The sequence below is a fragment of the Enoplosus armatus genome, chromosome 17 (assembly GCF_043641665.1).
Source record: "Enoplosus armatus isolate fEnoArm2 chromosome 17, fEnoArm2.hap1, whole genome shotgun sequence".
NCBI classification, from domain to species: Eukaryota; Metazoa; Chordata; class Actinopteri; order Centrarchiformes; family Enoplosidae; genus Enoplosus; species Enoplosus armatus.
The window spans coordinates 7,854,626-7,875,496 of NC_092196.1; the positions used below are offsets into that span (position 1 = coordinate 7,854,626).

General features: G+C 42.6%; 1 protein-coding gene across 1 annotated transcript in view; it reads right to left on the minus strand.

Annotated features, from left to right (window-relative positions):
* Positions 1-20,871, minus strand: part of grin2aa (glutamate receptor, ionotropic, N-methyl D-aspartate 2A, a) — a 132,059-nt gene that overhangs the window by 24,068 nt on the left and 87,120 nt on the right. Inside the window, exons 4-6 of the mRNA XM_070922514.1 lie at positions 18,099-18,527; positions 10,034-10,148; positions 1,994-2,196 (exon numbers count right to left, since the gene is read on the minus strand). Coding sequence (XP_070778615.1) covers positions 1,994-2,196; positions 10,034-10,148; positions 18,099-18,527 — 747 coding nt within the window. The remainder of the gene's footprint in view (positions 1-1,993; positions 2,197-10,033; positions 10,149-18,098; positions 18,528-20,871) is intronic.

A 20,871-nucleotide genomic window follows, 5' to 3' on the forward strand; every position in this document is an offset into this window, starting at 1 on the left:
GAGTCCAAATTAAATCACAGGTATTCTACACAGAAAAAAAGAAAAAGGAAACATCCCTAATTAGGCAAGTTCACACCAGGCAGACCCAGTGAATCAGGAAGAAAATGTGTTTGATATGGAAATGTCATGCCTGTACTTTTTATGACGTTGAAATGATAATAAAAAAATGTGATAATGTAAATACATGATAAAGCGCCACAGGGAGGGCAGAGGACTCGTGGAGGGAATGGGATCAGTGATAATAATAACGGAAACAAGGACAACTAAGTCAAGCTTCTGGCAGGTTCAGCTGGTGGGGGCAGTGGCAGAGCAAGCATATAGGCCAGAACTGTAATAGCTGCATTCATGAACACAGTGTACCCATTTAGGCAGGCCATAGTACTGTTCAGGCAGCGAGAGCATGTGATGTTATGGAGGCTGTTTGTGAAGTTGCCAGGCCAACTTGATATAGAAACACTACAGGGCCTGAGGGGTCTCCAGAGAGGGCTGTTTGGGTATGTGTGCGATTGTGTGTGTTAGTGTGAGTATGGCTTGTTCTCAGGCCTAGCCTGGATGAGTGAATTTGTGGTTCTGCATGCATGGATACTCCTCCATCCCCCGATCCAACCCCTCCATCACTCCTCTCTCTCTGCCTCTTTCCTTTCCTCCATCTATCCTTCTCTCTCCAAATGGACACTACGGATGCTTGAGAGGGAATTGCGCTGTGGGAGGGAGGAATGCACCCGAATGCAGTGGCCTGTGAGTGAGTGGACATGTGGCAACAGAAAGTGTATATGAACTTGTGTGTGTGTTTGTGTTCCTCCTTGGAGATGCTTTATCCTCCGCCCTACTTCACTGTCATCCTGGATGAAAATCTCTGTTCAGCTCTGTGTGTGTGTGTGAACATATAGTAGTTATAGTCAGTCACTTCGTATGCATGCATGTATGCAGTGATAAGAGTGACTCAAAGTGTGTAGTATACATGCCAATCTTGCTATTAAGTGTGTCCATGAGTGTGTGTGTGTGTGTGTGTGTGTGTGTGTGTGTGTGTGTGTGTGTGTTCCAGTGGAGAGAAATAATTAATTAATTAAATTATCTGCAAACCAATTACATGCTTTGATTCAACAGCGCTCAAGCCACTCAGTGACACACACACACACACACCCTAAGCCACTCTCACTGTGTGTGTGTGTACACTTCAGGAACCTAATATAGCAAAGGGGCAAGCACTATTTGGCCGTTGGAGAGAAAATTGGTAAGGAAGGAAGGAAACTGCTGAGTTCAGCAGTCACCTCCATTTTCAGGGGGAGGAAAGAAGCTGCTGCATAGATCGCACACTGCACCTCTTCCCATGCTCATGAGAGAAGCGAGAAAGAGAGAGAGCGAACGTAGGAACACAGCGACTGTGCTGAAGGAAATAGAAAATGGATGATGCCATTTTTGCCACGTCCTGATTATCAAATACGCCGATATACGTTGACATTACATTTTATGTAAGGCTTTGTCCCATTCCTCATACATACAACGTTACCTGGCAATCAGTTCATTTGTACACTGCATCACATGGAAACTACAGTATATTTTGATCACTGTCATTGTGTTGAACAGTAGCTGTTATAATTTTGAACCCTTAATACACTACATTAAGATGTGAGATTTATCATGTCCAGATATTTTGATTTCACCACATTGCATTAAATGCCTTGGAGCTCAAAGCTGCATTAGCATTGTAAATGGATAGTTGTTGACTGTGTTTAGCTAAGGTTAAGCTTGATGCTTAAGGGGAGTGCACCATATTGTAACTGATCATTTCAAAAGTGATGAAATATCACATTTTCGTGTTGTTACCATTTTCACTCTTAACGACTGCACATACTACAATGCATTGACCTGTGCATCCTTTCCGACCTGACAATTTGCATTGGACCAAACAGAAATGTCAGGTGATTTGCAATGAGAGCGGTTGTGTGCTAGCTGGATGCTACATATCTAAATAGATGGATGGCAGACTTACTCTTTGATATGCTTCCTGCAGGGCACAGAGTTCCTCATGCAGGTACCGGTGAGCCTTTCCACGTCCTCCACGATAACAAAAGGTTTCTCCTCCAAAGTGACGATGGACAGGTGGTTGTCGTCCAGCTCGGCATCACCGAAGGAGTTGAAGCGCGGCCACACTGGGTACTTCAGTGTCAGGCTGCGGTTGTCCAGTTTACCCATCTGGAAGGAAGGATAGGAGGATAACAAAGACGAGATGATAAATGAGTTAAGCTCAACACGATTGTTAAGTAACTAAACACTATAACAGTTTGAATTTGCATTTTAGGCATTTACAGAGGTTGTTGATCTCATCCAATACTTTATAATTAGTGAGCAAGTTGGGAGTCAACATCTGCACGAAGACACTTTCTCTAACAGTAGCGCTGGCCGTTGTTGGGTTTAGACCTCACATTGAAAAGACAGTGTCTCCGACTACTCGGCAAGTCTGTTGCCCTCAGATCTAATGGTTCTAAGCAGACAGGAAGAGGAAGTGATGGGGAAAATTATGTCCAGTGATCACAACATGGGAAGAAAACCATTTTGAGAAACGTAGTGCGTTACTTTTCTTTACCTGGTACTTTCCTAACTGCTGTCATCTGTTGCCTAATAACTCAAAGCAGACAGGAAGTGGAGAGGATTACAAATGTAGACACACATTAACATTTCCTTGTAATGTTACATATGTTGCTTTTTTTTGGCACAAAAACATACAAATCAGTATACACGTTCACAGACCGTAATACATGTGACTGTCTGTATGTATGACTTTGGGTACGACATAACAGATTGAAAGCATGGTGTGTAGGGATGCATGACAAAATGCACACAGAGGGATATACAGTATGCAAACATATATGAGAAAGAGAGCGGGAGTGTGGCAGTATGATAGCGCTGTGACTCTGTTAATAATTCACAAAGTTTTTAGAGCTGTGATGTCACACATTCCCCTATGGATGCTCTTTACCCACCCACACCTGTCTGTAAATGTATGTGTGTGTGTGTGTGTGTGTTTACGCATGTTTGTGTCAGACAGGGGAGGCAGGAGAGAAAGAGAGAGACAACAGCAGGCAGCAAGGCTTTGCTCGACTCTCAATTATTAATGTTACAGGAGCCAGAAAATGGCAAAACCTCACTCTCACTCTTTCCCTCCATTTCAAAAGTCTTTCTTTCGTCTTCTCTCTCTCTCCGAGCCTCGTACGGCAGTAGAGCTGGAGCGTGGAGTGCAATATCTGACTTTACAGCTGAAGTTTTTTGTGTTTTGCACACTCATTAACACGCATACGGGCATAAATGTAGAAATGTCTAAGCCAGTAACAATGGGAGAGGCTAAGACACTAAACATGTTTTTGTTTTGTGCGTGTGAACAGAATAGAATCTTTAAACAACAATATGCACAAACTATGCACACTCACACACACACACATAATACACATTATACAGCCATGCTAATCTGTCACCCCTTTGACCCTGGAGTCATAGGACAGTGGTTGTTACCCACACACACACACACACACACACACACACACACACACACACACACACACACACACACACACACACACACACACACACACACACACACACACACACACACACACGCACGCATGTTGTTGCTTAGCCTGCATGCCTGGCTAAGTCATTAACAGGCGAGCAGAGAGGAGGAAGTGAAATTAGCATTTTAATTGTTTTGCTTTGAGTGGTTTTCTATCCACTGACAGGGATTAGAGTCTTTTCTCCGCTCTTAGTCGGCACCACTGTCAACAGCTCACTCTGCTGTCGGCTACATCTCTAAGAGAGAGTGTGTGTGTGCGTGTGTGTGTAGGTGTTTGTGTTGAGGAGGGGATGGGATGGGGGCGCAGTACAGTGAGGTGGCATGTGTGTGGTTTCTCATGTGTCACCTTCACTCTCCGGGGAATGGCCACATTTGTCTATCTGTCTTACCCCAGCTGTTTTGCATTTCACAAGTGAGTGCGTGCGTGCATGTATCGAGACACGTTTGTGTGTCTATCAAAGGGGTGGGGAGGTAGAGGAGCAAATGGGACTGGTAAATGTAAAATTGAGGGGGGAATTTGTGCATAATAAGTAAGATAGGACTGGTGTCAAAGACATGAAGGGAAACTGGGGGAAAAAAACTAACAAAAAAAAATCCCCAAAGATGAGTCAGAGAGGAAAAGAATAGAAGAGTGTGGGTTCAAAACATTTGGATTGAACTGCACAAGATGTGTGGAGACATTTTCTGGTCTTAGTAAGACCCTAAAGCAGCAGCTCTGCTGTGTGTGTGCTATGCTGATATACATGGGTGTTTTAACTTTGTAACATTATGCCTAATTTTTGTTTTGTTGGAAGTGGGAAAAAAGCACTTTTAGCTCCATTTTCTAGAAGAACAGCACTTTTTAAATGTATTTTTCCCCGGTGGATCACATGTGATGCAAAGTGCACAGCCTGCTGATCCTACAATGATCTAATGTGTTTGGTTTTACTACTTGTTGCAACTGTATCAGTATACTCAGTACAGCACCATAACGTACACAATAGACATGAAAACAGACATACAAATCAAATCAGCTTGACCCATTTAATCATTAATATAAGCTTTTGAGGATCGGCCCTGATTTGGTTGAATGAATCAATAAACTCGGAGGAGAGATAAATGTTCTACCCAGAAGATGGCTGAAAAAAAGAGAGAGGGAGAAGACAAGGAGGAGGAGGAGGAGGAGGAGGAAGGGAAGAATAAGCTGACTTCAGCAGCTCTTCTGATTTCCTGTCCTCCTGCTCTCCTCTTCCCTCTTCCTCTCTGTCTCTCCTCCTCTCTAATTAAAGAAAGAGGGGTTATAAATTAATGCCCAGAGAGAAGAGAGGATTCTCTCTATCGACCGGCCAGGCCGCAGAATGCTGAATCTCCCTGTATGAAACACCAGATATTACACACACACTATACATAGAAAGCAGAGTGTGTGTGTGTGTGTGTGTGTGTGTGTGTGTGTGTGTGTGTGTAATGTGACAGCAGGGCCAGTGGGAGGTTACAATGATAGGGCCTGTGGGATTAGCGCATTATAACATCCCATGGCTATAATCCTATCGCACCATCACCCAGAGATGAATTTAGAGCCACTTGGTGATGAGATGGCACTCTGCCCCAGAAGAACTGTTTCTCAGATATCTTTTCTTTTTTTTAAACCCCGTGTTTTGTTTCATCAACTCCTCTTTCTTTTGTCACCTCAAACCTGACGTGCCCCATCTATTTACCTCTTCAGCTTTTTTATCTTTATTTTGAAAGGCCTTGCTCTTTGTACCTGCATGTCTTCTCTCTCTTTCTCTCATTCACACACACACACACACACACACACACACGCACACGCACACCCACACCCACAAGGGCTATAATCAACCAGAACCCAGCTGAACAAGTGAGAATGATAAAAGAATAAAGAAAACCAGGGGTCGGTGCTCTTACACCAAGCACCTTCTCTGTGCCAGTCTCACAGGGAGAGTTATCAGTGTGGCAAGTTGCATTATGGGAGAATGAGTTCCTAATAGCGTGGAGAAAGCCATTCAGTCATAAAACAGTATCTGTCATTGCTGTCAGACAAAATTATGTCGGGAAAATGGATTCTGCTCTGTTTATATGTGTGTGTGTGTCTGCGTGTGGATGCACGTGCATGCCTGCGTGTGTGTGTGTGTGTGTGTGTGTGTGTGTGTGTGTGTGTGTGTGTGTGTGAAAAACAAGGGCAGAGAGAAAGAGGATGACAGAGTGGAAGAGCAAGAGAAAACCACATCCATGGATCCTTCCTTAAAGTGGAGCGCTTTTATAAAGATTCAGAGAATACCGAGGCCTGGATCGAAAATGCATATGTGTGCGTGTGTGTGTGTGTGTGTGTGTGTGTGTATGCTCATGGGCTTTTGTGTGTGTCTGCTCTCCATATTGTGATTCTCCAAGCACAAATCCCATGCTGTCTGTAATAATTATTTTGTGAACTGGCTGCTAACACTGCAGCAGTTCCTGAAGCAATTTACACACTCCATCTACTCAGCAGGAATAAAACACAACATCCTGGTTCTGATCGGTAAATACACTTTGCTCATTCCGTCGGTGAAGTTATACTGTAACTCTGCCATGTCATTTCATTCTAAAGCTGTGTATTTCCTCAAAGCTGCACCAACTGTGACACGTCGTTGTGTTTTTACTGGGCCGCTATACATTTTGTAATTTCACACAATGAGTTTTGTATTCTCAAAGCACAGGAGTCAATTAATACATATTTATGAATTCTCCACTGTTGGATGGTTCTATTATATTCAGGAAAGCTTTTCAGTCAAAAGTAAAAGAAGAGAAATCCTGACCTCCAGACTGAAATATCTTAACAACTATTGGATGGATTTCCATTACATTTTGTACAGACATTCTTGGTCCCAAGAGGATGGATCCAAATTACTTTGGTGATCCCCTGACTTTCCCTGCACTGTTACCAGCAGGTCAGAGTTTTCACTTATCCTGTGAAATATCTCGACATCTACTTGATGGATTGGCACCAAATTTTGTGCAGACATTCATGGTTACCAGACAATAAAACCTAATGACTGTGTTGATCCTCTGACTTTTCCTATAGTGCCATCATCAGTACAATTCATTTTTGTCCAGTACTGTGGTTTATGAATAAATGCATGCAAAACTAAAGCCCTGGTTGTACTTTGTTGAGAATTTGCAAATGTTAGCATGTGGACACACTAAACTATGATTTCAACATGGTAAACATTATGCCCGCTTAACATCAGCATGTTAACGTTGTCATTTTGAACATGTTAGCATGCTAATGGTAGCATCTAGCTCAAAGTACTGCCGTGCCTAAGTAGCTGGGCTAGCATGGCTATAGACTCTTAGTTCTGTTAATAATTCAAAGATTTTAATGAGCTGATGGAGCCATCATATTTAACTAAGCATAAAGTTCAATGTACATCTTAGGGGCAGGTGAATATAATTGCACATGTCTGCGTATATGTGTGTGTGGAGCCTTCATCCTCAAAGCTCCTTTAAACTGGACTGAAATGTAATTTCTGGATGCTGCCTCATTACAATATATTCACGTTTTGTGATACGGAAACACTAACAAAGCATAGCATGCACCATCTTTGTTTCTACACATTAATGCACGGTGAGTGCTTAAGTAAGCCACTCCTGGCAAGGCCACATCTGTCTGAATTGTTATTCTTTCTTGCTACTATATCTGTTCAGTTGTCACAGCACATTTTTCCCAGACAAAAGCCTAATTTTGCATAAATCCCCCATAACGCCACACTGGATCCAACCTTCTGATCCAGTCAGATATACCCGCATGGTTTGCCGCAATCTGCGCTTCTTTGAAATAAAACAGTAATTCGCCGGCGATTACGTAACCCTCAAAGAAAATTCCAAACACCATGCACATCCAACCAAACAGGTAAAGCAATTTTAAAAGCAGCTCTTCGCAAAACTCCCAAATATGCCATCTAACCAACTCCGACCCGTGTGTGTGTAAGCAAGTGTGTGTGTGTGTGTGTGTGTGTGTGTGTGTTGCAGAGAACAGCAGGTGTAGAAGCTTTGAAAACCTGAGTGTTAAACACCTGTAGTGGGTGAAAAAAAGAGAAAACATGCACATGCTGATGGCTCAGTTCCACCTCGCTCTTCCTCTCTCTGTCTCTTTGTGTCGCTTTTTCTCGTGCTCATTTGCTCTCGCTATCTCGGCCCATCTGTCTCCATCGCTCGCTCGTCTCGGTATCGCTCCATATAGCTCTCCTCTCCCTGTCTCTCCCTCCTGTGCCTCAAGGGGACACATTTTATATTTTTAGTGCATATCCATATTTTAGTGCAGTTACTGAATTTTTATCTCTTGATCATCATGGAAGTCTCTCTCTCTCTCTCTCTCTCTCTGCGTGCGTGTGTGCCGCACTGATTTCTGGCGCATGGGTGGGACGGCTGCACCAGAGAGAGAGAGAGAGAGAGAGAGAGAGAGAGAGAGAGAGAGAGAGAGAGAGCAGCTCCCAATTATGTTTCCACTTTGGGTCTCCGTGTCTCTCTTGCCTTCAGTCTCTTTCTCTGCACCACAGTGAAGTGGTACTGATCAATTTCACAGGCTCTCTGTTTACAACAACACACTCTACCTCCCCTCTGTACACCAACAAAGGGTATTTTGTGTGTGCGCGCGCATGTGTGTGGGTGTGTGTGTCAGAATGAAATATGAAAAAGCTAGTCTCAAAGATTGGGTGGAGACTGTGCGGATTGCGGCAAACTAAAACCGAATACTGTAACACGTACACACACACACACCAATGTGACCTGAATAAAAACCAGATTGGGGCGAAGCACAAGTCTCTCAAAAAGTGTTTCTGTCAATAACCAATGTGGAAGGGTAAACATACACACACACACACACACACACATACACACACACACACACACACACACAAGTCCGGTGACCCCTTGCCACCCCAATAACGGAGGTCTCAGGTTTTGATTAACTGTGGCTTGAGGTGCTATCAGAGACCACAACAGCAATCACAGCTAAAGACAGACAGAGTGCACAGATTATCTAACCTGGGGAAGAAGAGGAAGGGGAAGGGATGAAGGGGAAAAAATGGAGGAAAGGATGGAAAGATGGAAGCAGAGGGGAGAAGTAAAAAGGAAGGGAAAGAAGGTCAGAGGTGGGGAAGAGAGGGAAAGAGGAAGAAGAGAGGAGTGAGGAGAGATGTTATGAGAGAAGAGGACGGTGGGAAGAAGCAGACAAAACATGGGGGAGATGGCAAGAGAGAGGGAGAGGAATGCAAAGACAAAAAGACGTAACCATCCATCTCCCTTTCTTCCTTATCCAAACCCTTCCTTTAGCCACACCTCTCTCTTTCCATCCATCTCACAAACTTTTCCTCTCAGCCTCACCCACTCTGAACTATGAGCTACTGGGGCATTAAATATGAGGTATTTAAGCCTGTACGAGGCAGCCAGATGTAGGTATAAAGATACATGGCTGCCATTTAAAGTCCATTACAACAGCGAGAATACTCAGCCATTTTCAACAGCCATTTGTTATAGAAGCTTTCTCGCATTAACCAGTTAAAGAAATCCATAAGCTTGTTGGTAAATGAGCTCATTGATCAACTAAGTGTTGTACGATGAGACGGAGGTAGCATTTTCAATACTGTGTTGAGCACTTATTGCTGATTTTGTTCAAATAGGTCACTCGTCAGTCAAACAGGGTGGGTGGTACAGAGATGTCTTTTTCCTTCGATTTAATTTCACACACATTATTTAGGTGGCGCTCTTTTACCTGTTTAACCACGATCACTGTTAACCACCCTGATCCTTATCAAACCACAGTTTACACAGATATATTGCTATTGGTGTATGTTTTGCCATATATGCCAAAAGAAATTGCAGAAATATATAATAATAGTATTGATCATGAAAAAGCAACATTGAGAAACAGAATAAACAAAAGCAGCATAAACACAGACCCAATCACAAGCAAGAACACCAGGGCCGTAGCCAGGTTTTTAGAAATAGAGGCCCCGAGCAGAACCCCATCTAATTTAACAAGTTATTGACAAGCCAGCAACCAAACTCCATGAAATGTCCTTGGTATCTAAATATACATGTGTATATATATATATATATATATATATCACATTTTATTTACTCACTGAGCTGTTCATTTATATTTTCTTCAGTTTTGTTCACCCCGTGTGATGCCTTCTCTACACCTCCAAGTGTGGTAGAAAATATTAAATCCCTTTTAATTTAGATGATTCCTTCTTTGCCTTAAAACAGTCAAATACAGAGAAAACACCACTCCAAAGAATATTAGAATCTGCCTAAAAAACCCAACATGTGTAGAATAAACCCCCACATTCCCAGAAATATTATGGCGGACATGAGCTCTGTGTCCTCAGTGGTAGCTACGGCCCTGAAGAACACACAGGAACATGTGCACACCTTTGCACGCACATACACGCACAAACCAACCCAGATACACACAGATGTAGATCCTACCTTCTCCCACTCTCTGTCCTTGTTGAGAACAATGACCACCAGCTTTGGATATTCCTGGTAGCCGTCTTCTGTAAATGACAAGTCTCTGCCATCCCATGTCACATTCATCATGTACCTGAGAGTGAGGGGAGTAGAGGAGGAGGAGGAGGAGGAGGAGTGGGGCAGAGGGTGACAGAGAGGGGGGGGGGGGGGGGGGGGGGGATGGAAAGAATGGAAAGAAATGAATGGAGGCGAGGAGAAACAGAGGAAAAGGGAAATTGAATTACATTAGCATGAGAAAAAGTCAAATTACAATCTACTAGTATTACTCTCCTAAAATATTCACACCGGCTCTTTTGTATTGAGTCAAAACGTAATGCTGAGGGGTAAAAAAAATCTATTCAGATCCTACAAAAAATGTCAATGTGTGTGTGTCAAATGTGAGTGTTACTACAGAATTACTGTATTATTGTAGTGCAGTGTGTGTATATGAGCAACAGAAAAAGACAAAATAACAACAAAATCACAGAGAGAAAGAAGACAGTGACAATGAGTAGTACCTGAAGCCATAGTGTGTCCATACTAGCACACACACACACACACACACACACACACACACACACACACACACACACACAGTAATGAGTGACCCATATGGCAGGTCACATTAGCTAAGATGGAGGGCAGTGGGAAGATATTCTTGGGTCCACATAGCCTCCACATTAATCATGGCTGTCCTTCCCCACTCTGTCTCCATCACTCCTTCTGTCAGCGGTCATGTACAACAAAGGAGAGACAGCTCCCCCCTTTTCTTCCTCTTCTCCTCCATTCTGGCGACGGGGCGAACTTCTAAATGGAATATGGACCCATGTGATGCGTCTTTGAAAAGCCACAGCGGAGCGCAGCAGGTGAGCTGTTTCATGCTGTGTAGGACATTGTGCAGGCACATGCCGCACTGTCCGAAGGTGGTGCCATTGGGGGGCACAACTTGTGCTTTTAGCAATTGACACATTGAACACTAATATTTGATAAAAACATTCAGTCTTTCCCTCTTTACATCTCTGATTCTCTGCAAATCTTTGAATAATTTTATATTATTATCTTTGACAGGTAAGCAATTGGTTATCAATTTCGGCTGATGAAACTGTAATTGTCAATTTACAGTAAGTTAATTAGATTAATTTTATTATTTAAGCCGTTATATACAGACTCACATGTTCCACCGACCAGCAGTCTAGACCATTTATAATACCAAGTCAAAGAGATAATAGAGACAATGGCTGTGTAATATGTGTGTGTGTGTGTGTGTGTGTGTGTGTGTGTGTGTGTGTGTGTGTGTGTGTGGTGACATTTTGCAATGCCTACATGTCCCTTTAAATTGCTGCTGGTAATACACACACACACACACACACACACACACACACACACACACACACGCAGGCAGCCACTCAATGCTCAGATGCAATCAGGCAGAGATAAGCGGATTGAGTGGGTTTTGTGATTAAAATAATCTGATTGGCCTGCAAGCAAGCAGGTGAGTAGTATTAAGCCATTTGATTGGACACGGGATGCAGTGCTGAACCCAATTATGTGCGACTACAGCCGAGGAAGAGGTGCTGGAATCAATACCAGCGCCCAGGCTGCTCTTTTAGACAACAGCCCATTCTGCGCTTTGCAACCATCTATCTGGACGAGACGCAGACACACACACACACACACACACTCACACACACACACACACACGCACGCACACACGCACGCACGCACACACGCACACACGCACAGTGAAAGCTTTTACTCTACTTTCCGTCTGTTTACTTTACATTTCGCTCTTCTTTGTTGCTCATTTGGATGATTTTCACTCACTCTCATTTCTTTTGACACAAGCCAGCAGAGAAAACACTGTTTACGGCATTAACACAGAGGATCTGATGAAACTGTGATGCAACAATGACGAAACTCAGGCTGCATGTTAGAAGTATGTGTGAGTAGGGCAACCTTTAAGGTGAAACAGTGCATAAAAGGATTTTCTGGTAGAGCTGGTATGGAGCAGGCGAGGATGTTCAGACAATCTCAATTAATCCTTCTGTCTTAAACTCCGATATTTGTATTTGAGTTTTACATTTATTTATCGTTTTCCTGTGGAGACATGACCAATCTGCAGGCTAAATTTGAATTTAAGCGAACAGTGTGAATCTACGGCCTCTCAATATCTCAGTTGAAACCATTCTTTGTGATTTAGGTTGATAAAAGCAGTGAGGTTTTTCATAAAAATGATGCCTAATGCAGCTTTAAGAAATGATGAGATTCAGTTCAATGGGACAGCTTTTCCAAACAGGCTGTTCATGTGAAAATCAAAGATGAGCATCCTTATAGTACTCAACTAAAACAACAGGATGTCGACAGGACGGGGCAGATTGTGTGTATGCAGACATCTGCAAGTATCTTTGGGCCGACGCCCATCAAACATGTGGACCTGACAGGGCGTTGCTAGGATACGGAGTGGCGTGTATACGGTGTAAGATGACCCTAAACAACCCTGAATGAACATCCCTGCACGCACACACACAACACAGAAACACAGACAATTACTTTGCCCACCTCGACAATTCTCCACCTAATGTTTCCTCTCCCCTGTAGCACTGAGATCATAGTAAAGCGATCCAATTTCTCTCACTTTCCAGCCTCCATTATATCGGTAATCTTTCTATTCATTAGGGGGTGGGGGGGGGCGAGGAGAGGGTGCAGAGGTGGGGAGGCAGCTGAGAAGGAGAACCCGAAAAAAGTGAGAGTGAGTACAAAGATAAGAGATTGAGTGAGAGAGATGGAAAGAGGGAAGTATGACAAGAGAGGAAGAGGACTAAGCCTCGACAGAGTTAGGATAAAAATATCTTCTGTGTTATTTTTTCCTCCCTTCCTCTTATTTTGGAGTGAAAGGGGTTGCGATGGAAGGGGGGGGGGCTCTGCACCCAGCACTACACGCTTACTGCAGCAGGCAAATAAGAGCACACACACACAAACACTATATCACAGCAGCCAGGGCCAAACCCACATACTCTCCATTTATGCTGTTTTCTTAATCCTGCACTCACTGAGCTATGAAGATTAATAAATTATAAGAAACAATGACATTACCAAATATATCGGGCATTTTCTTACACAGACCAAACTCCACAAGAGTCATCTTTCTTTGTGGTAACGTCCTGTCCTGTGTTCTTGACACAAAAGATATAATATCTCAAGTGCTCGCTCAGTTGCTCTGGATCTCCCCGTGTTTATAAAGGTCGTCCTTTGTGAGAAGAACTCTACATTTTATCTGAAGAGGCTTTACTGCAGGGAAAAGAGTCTCCGCAAAGATGTTAAGATGAACTGTATAATGCTACGTGTGTGTGTGTGTGTGTGTGTGTGTTGAAGATAGAGACATTTATCCCGCGTCAAGACAAGGACCAGTCAAAGCAATGATGTATACTGTCAGAGCCCATGATCTATGAACTGCAACAGCACACACACACGTACACACAAACATGATGCATGTGAGAGGCAAAGGGAGGGGAGTCTGAAAAAAGATGGGAGCTGCTATCAGTGCTGATTTAGGATGACCCAAGGGTGGGTAGTCACTTGAAAACGCGCTCAGCCTCAGGTGGCATGCGTTAAGTGCGGCATAAATGATGACTGTACAAGGTGAAGTAGATGCTAGCTTAGCAGTGACACTGCCCCTCCTGTTGTCCCTGGCGTGTGTGTGTGTGTGTGTGCATTATGTTTGTGCAGTTATTCTGTGTGAGTTTGGAGCAGCACAAGATTAATTACATTTTGTCTTTTCCAAGCTTACAGCTGCACCATGAAATGCAACACATGTCCACACAGCTACTTCAGCAGGATTTGTTTTGTTGCACAAAATAGGATTTATGTGTGTATCGGCTTGGGATCCTTTATATTGCAGCTGAGTTCGAATATCACGGGTTTTCTCCAACATGCAAATTAATTTTTAGTCAAGGGATGCCTGCACAACACTGGAGCACCTTTCTTAGATACCCTTAGCTCTGATGAAAAATTAATAAACCTCTTGTGCAATGGGATTTGCAGTAGTTCACACTGCGACTGACTAAACTCCCTTCATATCTTCTGCTCTGCAGTCCCATCTCTCCCTGTCTCTTTACGCTCTGAGCATTCATTTATCTCTGAGATGTAACACACGAGCTGTCAATCATACGCTATTCCTGCTTAATAAACACAATACCGACAACTGTTCTGCCGTACAAAACCCAAACGCAGGAACAACATATCAGGTCAAAATTCAGCTTAAACCATTTTTTTGACAAGGCAGTATCTAAATCTGATCACCAGATAAAATGGTCCAGAATGAAGGTATCTTTTGCTTTTCACCCTTTCCTGTCAACAATATTAAAAATGAGAGCTTTTGCATACCCACACACAGACACACATCAGCTGTTCATGTTCACAGATTGAGTCCCTCTCTCACGCAGACTGTTACCTGCAAGGCGAGCTAATGCTTAAGCTGACAAGAGAGATTTTCATGATTGCAGATATTCTCACTCACGCCCACATGTACACGGAGTACATGTTATGTATTAGCAAACTCTGTCTATCCAACTCTGTAAGGTGCGTTCTTCCTTTTAGAACTTTATTTTCTTCCTCTCACTTTCTCTCTGTGTTCGGGATGATAATATTGTGTCTCCAAAATGTCAGCATTTGAGGAGCCAAGGAAAACCAATTTGATAATCATGCATTTTTGCTGATTGGGTGATTAGGTTTCAACACAGTGACAGTTACATACAGTAACATACACACTACTTTACACACAGCAGTTTTATTCTTTAATATTCCCCATCTCGTGAAATATTTGTGTGATCACATTTGTGACAAGTCACATGAGAACTGCAAACAGAAATGCACGTATGGCGTTGGAATAATAAATAAATACACACATCCACACAGGCGTTGTTAGCAAGTGATCGTGCAGTAATGTAATATTTATAATCAGTGGAGTGACATGTCGAGTCACTGGGGAATCATTGCTTCCATTCTGTAAAAAAGTTATTTGTAGGTTACGTCTGTAACTCTTGGTGCAAATGACAAATACACTAAGCAGTTTTATAAACAACTTGAGTGTCAGAATTATGTATTTAGTTTTAACATACTCTACACGCTTGATAATTGCTTATAAGCTCGTATATATATGGATCTTTTAAATTCTCAGATGCAGTGTGTAAGTTCACGTCTCTGCACAGCTCACATGACAACTGCCCCAGGTCTCAGCATGTGTGTGTAACGTGTATGTGTGTACTTCCATGTGAGTGTATTTCCAGAGTTCTGACCCTCATATATCAGGGCTAGAGACTGAAATTACCTGTCAGAACAAACTACTACCAACACGCCTTTTCCACACACAGACACACACACACACACACACACACATAGACAGAGACACACTGATAAATAAGTGCTAAAGTCTTTTAAGGCACACTGTTCACCACAGCAAGGTGAGTGGTACACTGTAAATCTGTCATGACAGAGCGTTCTCTTAAGGGGGGGGGGTTTCTCTTGTTTCAAGTGTGGACACACACACACACACACACCCACACAGCACATTTTATATGGAGCACAAGTTGTCGCTTGTTCTGATTGCTGCACTGGCCGGCGCTCTTAGTTGATCATTTGTCTCCTATTGTTATTTTATTTTATTTTTCGATTACTTTGCAAAACATATTCATCTTTGATGTGTCAGAGTGGATTTATCATTACAGCTCTCAGGGGCAAAGTGAGTGAGGCATAACTTCACTGATAGCCCACACTGCACATTCCTTGTCACATACTTTTATGTGATTTCAGCACCATCTATTAATATTGGTCTCTTCCAAACAAGTTTTGTTCTATTGTGACATGTTTCAGCTCACTTAAGGACAGAAGCAGCATCAGCTATAAATGAAATTGAGTTGGAGTGGCATTCAAACAAAGAAATACATAAACTTCAAACTGAATGCCAGCTGAATGCTTACAGGATAGTGCTGTTATTGACATCTTGCTTACAACAAACTAGAGAGAAGAGAAGAGAAGACCAGGATAAAATTCTGTAAATTCTGCAATATGTCACACTGGTGCTATACATACAGCCCATCTGCCCGCCCCTGTGTGTGCGCGCTGGCAAAGTCTTCTTACCTCCCCTGACAGCCGTTGATGGTCTAACAACCCACACTGGCCCGTCGCCCCGACCTAGCCTTAACCAATCATATTTCTCGTGTCTTGGCCCTGAAGCCCTATTGGCTGAGCTCTCTCACCCACAACAAAGCCATCTGTGGCCGCTCATCACCTGGGTAACAACCTGAGGCAGCGGAGCATGCTGGCTCTGGATTTTTGTTAATTTCCTTTGGTGTATCCATGTTTCCTGACAAAACGAGAGCTATATTTGTGTGGAATTGGTATTTAAAGTCCTATAGAGGTTATTAAAGGTGCAATCTCTTTGCACAAAATGACCATCATTTATGAGTGAGGGGCTCATAAATGTTGATCCTGCACAATGCCAGTAAGTCCTCTGTTACCTCAGTGACTACTGACATTTCAAGCTCTCTAAACAGGCAGTTAGCCCAGTCCAGTTTTTGCAGTGAGCGTTCTAATCTCCCAGGGCCCCTTAACTACCCAAGCTTCACAATGCACTTGGTTTTGGTTTCTGCAGAGCCCAAATGAAAACTGGTTAAAATGTGGAGGGACTCTCAGACCGAAGCATCTTCAATACTGATGCGGATTTGGCAGGACATTAGGTGGACAGATAACCAACCTATGATGTAACGTTTGCCACATAAGCCAAAAGAGTTTCGAGTTGATTTATTGACCAATTACATGAAAATGTTTCAGGCCAGTAAAAATTTATAGACAGCTGCTGTAAACTGGCCTCAGAAGAAAATCTCGATTTACTAAACAAGTATTAGTTTAGCAGAGGAAATAACTGGGACTTAATCTGATCTAACAATGCCCTTGTTACACAGAAGCCAAAACACAAAGTGCTTTAAATGTACCTGTTTCGCCTCTCATCTTATTATCCTCTATACTCTGCAGTTAATATTATGCAAGTATATCTTTCAAAACTGATTCATACAGGACAAATTGTTGCTCTTTAATGTTAGTTATCTCAGTCGTATTTCAAGCCTTCATCTAAGACAAAAGCAAACTGGTAACCTGATTATTATGAAGACTAACACACTGGATCAATTTCAAATGTTTGCCAAAATGGTGAGCAGACTGTTAAATACCAAACACTCCTCAATCATTTTTTGGCATCTGAATTAGAAGAAGAAGCATTTTTGTTTGTCGGAAATCACATTTTGTCATTTAGACTTAAGATTAGCAATTTCACACATCATTATTTAAAAAAGACACAATATTGGGATGTAAACACCGGTTGTGTGCGTCTCTCCTTCCTCTGCCAGATGGAGAGCCAGACAGAGCTGGCAAGACCTGCAACATCTCCCACCGGCTGCTGGGGAGCGAGCGCATGATGAGAAGGAGAGCAGAAGAGAGTGAATGAGAGATGGAGGAATAAATGAGAAAAGGAACAGAAGGACTCATCAAGGAGCTCTTCAATTTTGGAGAGCACTCATTTGTAGCGGCTCCCCGCTGTTACCCCAGTCTCAGTTTCTTCCCTTGCCTGTTTCTTCGCTGCCTAAATCACAACCTACCTCCTCAACTCCCATTCAACTCTCTCTCTCTCACTCCTACACTTCCTCTATTCTCTTAGCTCTAACTCTCAGTCCCTTGGTCTTTTATCCAGTAATTGCATCTTTCTTCAATCTCAATCCTTAGACGTAGACTTGGTGGAAACTTGGTGGAAGTCTCTAATTACTGAGGACAAGGGTGAAAACAAACAGACTGTGGCAGGAAGCCATGCATTCAAACAAACATCCACACACACTCACACACACACATTTCTATGTGCATTAACACAGCTACTCTCTTGATGTTATAAAAATACACAAAACTTGCTGTTTCTATTTTCTCCCCCATAGCTCACTGTATTTGTTTCTAATCATTTTAGACATGAATGCCAAGACAAACATACTCCTTCTTTACTTACTTATGTAGCGCACTAGGTGGCAGCTTGGTTGTCTTCTCCATCTGGCCGTAACAGGACGTCTTGGCTTCAGGGATGTCGCCATACTCCTCCAACATGGCTGCCGCTGCCGACGTTATGATCCCCAGACCGTCCCGAACTCGCGCCTCCAATGGGTAGTCCCAGTCGTCGTACGACACCGAAATCATTCCTGGTGGAAACTCGTCAGGCGTTATTTCCGGGTTCCCCGTGGTGAGTGACGGCACAATCCAGATGTATCCAAACCCGGTGAGGCCCAGAGAGCGAGCCTCCTCCAGGATGTAGACCGCCTCATCCTTGGAGCAGTAGAGCAGGACCACTGGGGACTGGACCTTCTTGAGCATGATCTGAGACCGGCTGTCTTCCTCCACTGCATCCAGAATGATGATATTCTGCAGGTCCCAGCCCACAAAACTAAAGCAAGGATAACAAGGACAGGAGTGAAATGTTAATATTTAACTAATAGACTATTAACTTTGCTCAGGTGCTGGCAAGGGCAGTTATAATTATCCATTATAATTAATATCATTGTTAAGTGCGATGTGAATGCTAATAGGTGTAAAGTGCTTATTGTCAGGGGAAACACATTAAGGCTAAATGGAATGCAAATGCTAAAGCTGGTCCTGTATAATGATGCTCAGCAGGTTCCAGCCCAAACAACTAAAGGACAAGGAGAACAGACACTGGCCTGTTCATGTGAAAGGGCCAACGCAGTGCCTGTGGTCAATGTGCTAATTAGTGACAACAGTTATCAAAAAAAAAAAAATACTGTTATCAACATGGAACGCAGCTTCTGTCACGTCTTTTGATCAAAAATAGGTTCATTAATATTGCATCGCTCCTGCACAACCATGTGGCTAAAGATAGATGTTTTTAGATTTTCCCTCTATGGAGTGTTGAAACTGTAACGCTCAAAGCAACTGTGAAGGAAAACAGATCTGTGTAATTCCAAAGCTAATCTTTTTATCTAGTTCTGAAGCCAGAGTTAGAAGTAACAAGCGCTTATTAAAAAGATAATGCATTTGCAGAGTATCTCTCTCATCCAGTGGGACTGGCTGCTCTTTTTTCACAATGTCCAAAGTGATAATATTCAGCAGGTCCCAGTGTGCAAGGCTAAAGAGCAGCGGAAACGGAGGAAAAGGCGGTTATGTTAGTAATTAAAGAAAATAATATGTCGTAAACTGGTAGCATGCTGTGGTATCAGGAGTACGGGTCCTTGATGGCAGAGCTGGCAGAGAGGGACAAAGGCAGGCGGGCACACACACACACACACACACACACACACACACACACACACACACACACACACACACACACACACACACACACACACACAGGGGTGTTAAAAAGTGCGACACACATGGTAGGGAAAAGAAGGAAGCAGTTAACCATCATGCAAGAACCCAACAATAGACAGGTAGTGTAACATGAGAGTGATGTGGGACTTGCTGTCCTCTTCTGGCTGTCCAAAGTGATAATGGTGTACAAGTCCCAGATGACAAAACTAGTAAAGAGAGACAATGATACACAGAAGACACATTAACAGAGAAAGAGAGAGAAAGAGAGACAGCAGTGGTAATAACAATTATGGGACAATGTAATACTGCAAAGTTAAAAAAAAAAAAAAGAAGAAGAAAGTTCAGGAAATAAATGTCCTGTTTTCTGCACAGAAATCTGAGAAATACACGTTTGCTTTGAATCAAACCGACCACCTACTCATCCTCTTCAATAAATCATTAAATAGTAATATAGTTGTGGATATTGATTTATAATGATGTTTGGCCCTTAGCACACTCTTTACTTGCAGATCAATCACCTTGGTTGAAATGTGTGTGTTTATGGTGTGTGTCATACAGGTAAGTGAAAATGTTTCGAACAGCTAAACAACCATTCTCGTTTTAAGATTGGGCTCTGCCCCCTGTAATCTGCAGATTATAGTGGCAGGCGGGTGCCTGCATTCATCTCCACCAGACAGCCTGTGTATGTAGCCATCCATTAAATATATTCCCTCACTCTCATGTTACACATCTGGGCCTGTACTTCATGTCGGCTGAAGCACGTACTAATGTTTCCGTGGTCAGGTCAGCCTCGACTCACTGAGTTGAATGGTCCAATTTTCTGCCATGAATGATGGAAGTTCTTCGGTATTAAAACTGTCTGCCCATGACTAAGTCACTGTGAACCAGCTGAATGCTGACACAGGAAATCGACAAAGGATAATTGCAGGTAATTGGGCTTATTATTTCTTGCTTCATAAATGATATTTATGGCTATTATAGTGAGGTCAACATCACTTCTGGAGCGTACGGATATTGACATTGGGATGTTAAGTTACTTTTCTTTATTACGAATCTGTAATGCTGCGCTATCTTTCACTAAAGTGTTGTAAATACATTTATATGGAGTAGATATTGATTGACGGTAGCTAATGGCAATCGAAAGGGTTCTGACTTGTTTAAAGCTGGAAGGGAAAAACATGTACAAGATCTGATTCCTGCAGAACTCTAATAGGTTTTGATATGTATTTTCATAAAAGCAACAGTTTACCTGGCCTGCCATTTTGAGTTGAAATCATTTCTTTTTCCAAACAATATTCCTGTAACTCTGAAATAATCAGGTAAGATGAAAACAAGACAACAAACAACCACTGGTCAGCATGTCCTTGTGGACCAAACAAGAATTGTAAAAAAAAGTCGACTAATTTAATTACCAATTTCAACAAAGTGAATACAAATGTATAATCTTATTCAATTAAAAC